General features: G+C 37.4%; 1 protein-coding gene across 1 annotated transcript in view; it reads right to left on the reverse strand.

Moving 5' to 3' along the window:
• The window catches only part of LOC117537798 (cysteinyl leukotriene receptor 2-like), a 10,233-nt gene continuing 2,361 nt past the window's right edge, over positions 1–7,872 (reverse strand). Inside the window, exons 2-5 of the mRNA XM_034203167.1 lie at positions 6,143–6,293; positions 4,545–4,712; positions 2,729–2,896; positions 1–2,055 (exon numbers count right to left, since the gene is read on the reverse strand). Of these exons, the coding sequence (XP_034059058.1) occupies positions 1,524–2,055; positions 2,729–2,896; positions 4,545–4,712; positions 6,143–6,293 (1,019 nt within the window). The 3' untranslated portion in view covers positions 1–1,523. The remainder of the gene's footprint in view (positions 2,056–2,728; positions 2,897–4,544; positions 4,713–6,142; positions 6,294–7,872) is intronic.

Genomic DNA, 7,872 nt, shown 5'->3' on the forward strand with positions numbered 1-7,872 from the left:
ACAGTGCAGAATTGTTAACTTAATAAAAATTCAAAATATTTTTACATTTTTTCCCTTACATTTTCTATATAACTTAACATTTGTCTCAAAATATTGTACTATAAAACAATTCTTCAATCAACATTTTGTTACTGAAATATTTCCATTTACAATTATTAACCATTTACAAATATATCAGTTATTACAGTTTTCCCTGAAATATTGTTTTTTTCATCAGTAATCTAGGTATTCTTTTCTAGAAATATTACGTTTTCCTCCAAAACATATATTTATATTTATTAAATTATTATGAAATTTCTTTCCATATTACTTTTTTTCTTCTCTAATTTCCAAAAGAGCTGCCTCGTTGGTTCAGGTTGAAAAGCTTTCGTCCAATCAGGTGCCTCGTAGCACAACCATTAAGTGTCCAATGTTTGTAAGTGTGGTGGTATGCAAGAGAAGCGGAGAAACATATGAATTGATTTGTGCACAAAGACATAAATAATTATTATAATCGTACTTTAATTTCAGAGCACCTTTGAATAAATAAATACAACTAATATACTAAATATACAAAAGGATAAAGTAGATTTCATGCAAATCTTTCCGTCTCTAGAATCTCCCGAAAAGGCATTTTGGTGAAAAATTAACTATGATTAAATATCTTTGTTAAGAGATATGAGAATTTCTAAAGGAGCCTCCCTGTTGGTCTAGCTGTCATCCAATCAGATCGTTTCTCCTGGAATACAAAAACAAATTTGTCTCAAACAATCATTTTTTCCCCGAATATGTCAAGCTTCCGTCCAATCAGGAGCCTCATAGCACAGCCATTACGTGTCCTAGGGAAGTGTACCATCATGGTTTAGGGGGAAATTGGGTGTTGGATTGAGTCTTCGTAATAAAAAATGCCACCAAACTAGTCAAGCCTTCGTCCAATCAGATGCCTCCTGCAACCCCAAGAGTACCGTTATGGTTTAGAGGAACAAAATAGAAAAACCTTTCAAAATATGCCGACAAACTAATCAAGCTTTCGTCCAATCAGGTGATTCGTAGGACACTCACAAACTGTCCAATGCTAGTAAGTGTCCTTTGGAAGTGTACCATCATGGTTTAGGGGGACATTCGGCCTCGGACAGCCAACAGTTGGCGTTCTTCCTGAGGCACAAATACACATTTTGCTGAACTTTTTTAATAATAAAATAAAATAACGTTCCATGCTAGTCCAGGCTTCGTCCAATCAGGAGCCTCGTAGCACAGCCATTAAGTGTCCAATGCTAGGGAAGTGCACCATCATGGATTAGGGAGACATTGGGTCTTTGCAATAAAATAGAAAAACGTTTCCAAATCGTCCAATCAGGTGCCTGCTACCACTCCCAGAGTACCGTCATGGTTTAGGGGGACATTGGGTGTTGGATTTGGTCTTCGTAATGAAATAGAAAGACGTTTCCAAATATGCCGGCAAACTAATCAAGCTTTCGTTCAATCATGTGCCCCATCAAGCGTCCAATGCTAGTAAGTGTCCTTTGTAAGTGTACCATCATGGTTTAGGGGGACATTGGGCTGTTTCTCCGGCGGTTCAGTGATATAGCGGCGGTGATGGACCCCCGGCGGCCGGACAGCGAGGTGCGTGCTTCCCTCAGGTTGTCCCTGAACCTGCGGGTGGAGTAGTAGTACAGCACCGGGTTGATGCCGCTGTTGGACGCCGCCATGCACAGCGTCACGGCGACCACCCTCTGCAGCGGCGCCGTGACATCGCAGCTCCAGCCGGCAAACGTGGCGTGAAGATGCACCGAGCGCATCACGTGGTAAGGCAGGAAACACACCACGAATGTCACCATCACCATAGCGACCAGGTGTACGGAGCGCCGGCGGTTGCATTGGCGAAGTCGTGCGGATGGACCCTCTGTGCCGTGGAGGCTTGAGCGTCTGGTGAGGCGGCGCACGATCCGACTGTAGCTCAGCACGATGGTGAGGAAGGGAAGCAGGAAACCGATCAACAGTGCCACGTAGTTCATGATGAGAACCGTCTGCGATAAGGAGCGAGTCGGAGGGTCGAAGCAGCGATAAACCCCCGACCTGAGAGAAGGAACAAATCAAAAGGGATGTTTTGTGTTCAAAATAAAGTATTTAGGGGATAGGTATTTTCTTTCCTTTGACAGACACATTGTTCTGTACTTTTTTTAATGTGCTGAAAGTGCCTTGTCTACAAAATAACAAATGACAAGATTTGTAGTAAGTGAGAAGTAAACCATATTGCCAAAGTGAATGTGTAATGAAAACCTAAATGTCAATATTACACATAAAATGCAAAAAAGGTAATGGTGGTGACATTATATAATAATTAAATAACATTTTATTGTATATATGTATATATATATTTATTATGTATTTAATGAAAGATAAACAATACAAATCTAATTCTAAAGGGACGTTAAAAATGATGTACTTTGGTGCCCCCTGCAGGCTGGATATGAGAATTACACCAGGTAAAACTAATGAAGGTGTGAATATGTTATAAACATCTTTTTTAATGTAATTATTACACATAAAATGTAAAAAAGTTAATGGTTGTGACATTATCTCATTATTATATTACATTTTATTTTATATTTTTTATAATGTATCATATCAACGCTCAACAATAAAATAACACTTTTTTTAAATTAATTTTTTTAATGTAATTGATAATGGACACTGAAAATAAAACACATTCTATAAAATATTGTAAGTTTATTGTTTCCTGTCTCACCTGCAGATCCTTCCCTGGAGCAGGAAGGGTGCGGAGGCCACGCCCACAAACAACCAAACTCCCAAACAGACCAATAGCGCTTTAGTGGGCGTGGCCAGAGCGCGATGACGCAGGGGGCGTGTCACCGCGAGCCACCGGAGCACGCTCAGTAGAGTCAGGAAGAGGATGCTAGGCGGGAAATTATTTTAGTTATATTATTTTAATATTACAACTTCTCTTCTAGAAATACCACACATGTGTTTATTGCCTGAGACTATTGAATATTTATTAAAATATTGCTAATAATACAATTGTTTGTATCTTTTTCTGAAGATATTAATAATTTTTACCTCTGAATAAATATATAAACTTCTTTTGTGAAATGATTAAAAAAAATGTAAATAAAGATTTTTTTCTCATAAAATATAACAACATTCTATTTTGAATCAAAACTTTTTTTCAGTTCCAAAATGAAGGCAAAAAAACAATTTGTTGCCAAAGTTTCCATCCTATTATATTACAAATGTCTTCCTCTAATGTGTGGTCTTACATCTGGAATATTTGTACCAAGTTTATTTGTTGTTGTTGTTACCTTGCGCTTTCTTTACATATATGTGAATGTTATATTTTACAAAAAATGAAGGAATTTTATTGTTGTTTTTAACTTGATGTTTTCTCAAATCAAAACCATATTTAGAAAAAGAAATGTTTGCTATATTCCTGTTATTATAGGTACGTCTAAAGGTACTGTCATTGCTGCTCTGATTGTTAAAACGTGCTTCAGTTTTGTGTTACCTTGTGTTTTTTATATATTTATACGAATGTTCAATTTTACAAAAAAATGTAGGACTTTTTAATTAAATGTTTCCATTTCCAACATTTAGAGATTTAGTCCTCAAAATTGTTATTTGTTCTCAAGTCAAAGCCATATTTATTTTGAATATATACGATATTCCTCTAACTATATAGATACTTATTTTTCTCTAATACATCGGTTCCCAACCTGTGGGCCGCGGCCCCCTAGTGGTCCGCGAAGGCATTGCAAGTGGGCCGCCACATTTAAAAGAAACGTATTTTGTACAGGCTAAAGACACAAACATGGAATAACAATAACATATATGACATTCCCATCTCAGACAAAAGCAAAACAAAAACAGAATACATAAAGAAGTCAGTAGGATCACTTCAATGTTTCACAAACAAAAATAGGTTGACGACCAAAAGCACAACATGGCATATTTATAGTTCATTTAATCGCACTCTTCGTTAGAGCTCATTAGTTCCCATGTCATGGCGTGTTCAGCCGCCCTTTCATTTTTTGTGGCAATCATTTTTTTTTAAATCAATTGAATTTTTAACCTTCGAACACCTTAATTTAAGATTACTCCTTGATTGACTTTTAAACATATGTATTTTAGCCAGAAGAATAGTTGTGTTTATTAACTGGGTGCGGTCTTCATCTAAAAGCCCAAATAACATATTAAAGGTTGTAAATGTAAATTCAATATTTGCCGCCAAATAATTTGCAAAACATTAGGATTTGTAGAAACATCTTCATTATTAAGATTTTTTTTATTTTAACCTCCTTTCCTTTTTCTTTCTTGATCCTCCTTAGCAACGGTCATTACAGTCCTTAGCAACGGGCTGTACTACTGGATTTACAACGTGTCACATGTTCTGAATCGACCAATCAGAACTTTATTTAGCCTCCGTATTGTTTACGGTTGAATGTGTGAAAATGATTTTAATTCCTAAGTGGGCCCAGAGTTGAAAAAGGTTGGGAGCCGCTGGTCTAATATTACACACTAAGTGTTTAATGTACTTCAGTGTTTGTTACCTCGTGTACAGGTTGACGTAGAAGCAGTAGACGTAGAGTCTGCACAGCCAATCAGAAAACATCCAGACGCGTTCATTGAAGTAATAATGAAGCCTCAGAGGCAGCGTGAGCGAGAAGCTGAAGTCTGATAGGGCGAGGTTCGTCATGACGACACAGGAGGCGGAGCTTCTGCAGGGGAAAGGAAGAGATTACATGTGTATTATTGTTTTTAACATTTTCATAATCATAATTATTTCATTTATTCTTCAACGCTATTATTATTCATATTATCATTTTTATGTTATTCATTTTCTTTGGATATTGTGAAAGATGTTTTCTCATAAATGAAACTCAACAAACGTAAGGTTTTGTAGAATATGATCTTTTCTTAGAGCATATTTTTAACATTAAAACAAATAATGACGTCTCCCAGTGAGAGCTGTGTTCCTTCATTTGTTTTCTAAATAAAAAGTAGAAATATCAAATGATAACCTTCATTTTGTGGACAGGTGTAGACGCTGCTGTCTGAATGTCTGAGAGGGATGTAAATATGATATTATAATTGTTGTGGAAATGTTTTCCAAGGCCCATAACTTTGACCCAGTGTATCAGTTCAAACTGTCCTGACTGAGCACAGGCACCTGTAACCTTGGCTGCTGTGCTCTCAGTGTTCTGTCTCCCTGTTCCTGCCTGTTGGCGTCAGCTGATAGAGGTGTTATCATTCTATCTTGTTATGCAGCATGTTGATGATGCTCTCTGAACTAGCTAAATACATGGGTCTGGGGTAGAGTTCTTCAGAATTGACGTGGCAACTCTACCGTGAAGTCAGAACCTCTGACTCTTGGACTTGTGATGTGAATCCTCCGGCCGTTAACTCCAAATAAACCATCATGTGTTTGACATCAAAGCTACTGCTCTTCCCGTGTCTCCTTCCTGAGTCGGTGACTCCCACTGCATAGCTACACAGAAGTTTCCTCTACAATAATAATATAATAGGAGTCACAGCAGCTCTGTGTGCCATAGAGGCGGTAGTGTTGAGTTTGCAGTTGAATGCAAATGCAATTCAAAGCGTCTGAATGGTGCTGATATCTGCCCACCTGTAGACAGTGTGATATCTGTGTGTGACTTTTATACTAATAAAGGGCTGGCTTACCTAAAGCCAGTTGAGTAGCACTTGAAATGTTTGGCTCTATGAAACCTGATGTACTTTATGATTCTGTTTTCTTCAAGGTTGTGTCTTCCTGGTCGAATGCACTTATTGTAAGTCGCTTTGGATAAAAGCGTCAGCTAAATGCAATGTAATGAATACTGTAATGACTGAACACACTATGATCCTGCAGACTGTGAACTGTGCGGAAATACAGAATTATGAAAACACTAAAACAAATAAAACAAATATGAAATAACAATAATTTAAAAAATATAAGAAGATAATAACAAAATAATAAGAAATAGAAAGAGATTTAGGAAAATGTAAATATATAAATAAAAATCATAAAGCTGCAAACATGATGTTGTTGATTTGGTGATTTGGTTCCACCTGAAGGAGGGGCGCTCTGCGGAGAGGGGGATCATGTCTTCTTCTTTATTATTATATATTATTATTATTGCGTATTTACCTGCGGCTCCTCTGCAGGATGAAGACGACGAGCGCCCCCCCGTTACAGATCAGGGTGACAGGGAACAGCAGCAGGTAGGTGGCGCTGTAGGCCAGGTACTTAAAGGAGTCCTCGGAACACCCCCCCACCGACGAGCTGTTACTCAGGCACGCTGAAAACAGGTTTGAAGAGAAGTGCAAAGATTTACAAACTAAAGTCTTCATTATTCATTTAAAAAATCAATTGAAAATGTTGAGGAGAAGAAAGTGATACCTCATGAATTCAAGGCAAAATAAATTCAATATTAAAAAAAGTAAAAGTAAAAATGTTGAGAATTTGAAGGAAAAAAACGATCAAGAACAAAAAGAGAAGTTTTGATTGTTAAAGAAGAAAAGTGAAATATCTTTATGAATCAATAGTTTATATTTTTAAGGAAACACTTTTGTATAAAAACACATTTTATCTGAGGAAAAGACATTCGAGCAAAGCCAAAGATTTTGGAGAAAAAAAGTCTTAATAATTTCCTTATTGGGAAAACACAGATAAACATATTTTAAGAACAAATATCAAACGGATTACAAAAACCGTTTCAAATATTTCTACGAGTTTTCTGACGTATCATGTTTATATATGCTAATGAGGCTAATGAGGCTAATGAGGCTAATGAGGCTAATGAGGCTAATGAGGCTAATGAGGCTAATGAGGCTAATGAGGATAATGATGCTAATGAGGCTAATGAGGCTAATGAGGATAATGATGCTAATGAGGCTAATGAGGCTAATGAGGATAATGATGCTAATGAGGCTAATGAGGCTAATGAGGCTAATGAGGCTAATGAGGATAATGATGCTAATGAGGCTAATGAGGCTAATGAGGCTAATGAGGCTAATGAGGCTAATGATGCTAATGAGGCTAATGAGGCTAATGAGGCTAATGAGGCTAATGATACTAATGAGGCTAATGAGGCTAATGAGGCTAATGAGGCTAATGAGGCTAATGATGCTAATGAGGCTAATGAGGCTAATGAGGCTAATGAGGCTAATGATGCTAATGAGGCTAATGAGGCTAATGAGGCTAATGAGGATAATGAGGCTAATGAGGCTAATGAGGCTAATGAGGCTAATGAGGCTAATGATGCTAATGAGGCTAATGAGGCTAATGAGGATAATGATGCTAATGAGGCTAATGAGGCTAATGAGGCTAATGAGGCTAATGAGGATAATGATGCTAATGAGGCTAATGAGGCTAATGAGGCTAATGAGGCTAATGAGGCTAATGAGGCTAATGAGGCTAATGAGGCTAATGATACTAATGAGGCTAATGAGGCTAATGAGGCTAATGAGGCTAATGAGGCTAATGATGCTAATGCTAATGCTTTGGTAGCAGTAACAAAAACTAATTCCCACAAGTATTTTCCAGGTGTGTCTAAAACAAATGTTATTTCTGTAATCTGAATACCAGGAAACGGTGTGTGTGTGTGTGTGTGTGTGTGTGTCTGTGTGTGTGCCTGTGTCTGTGTGTGTGAGGTTAAACAAAGCAGTCCTTGTTAGTAAAGCACCTGCTGACAGAAACACACCTGACGACAGTATTTGAATGAGGAATTTGACCATTTGGGTTTTAATGGATTTATTGTTTGTGTCTTGTTCGTCATGAAGGACGCTTGTTGCTTTAATCTCTATGATCATTGTATCGTTAATGCAGCTCTTTGTGTCTATTTGTGGTCATTTCCAGAAATTTAGTGAGTTTATGGA

This window comes from Gymnodraco acuticeps, unplaced genomic scaffold (genome assembly GCF_902827175.1).
Source record: "Gymnodraco acuticeps unplaced genomic scaffold, fGymAcu1.1, whole genome shotgun sequence".
Taxonomy (NCBI): Eukaryota; Metazoa; Chordata; class Actinopteri; order Perciformes; family Bathydraconidae; genus Gymnodraco; species Gymnodraco acuticeps.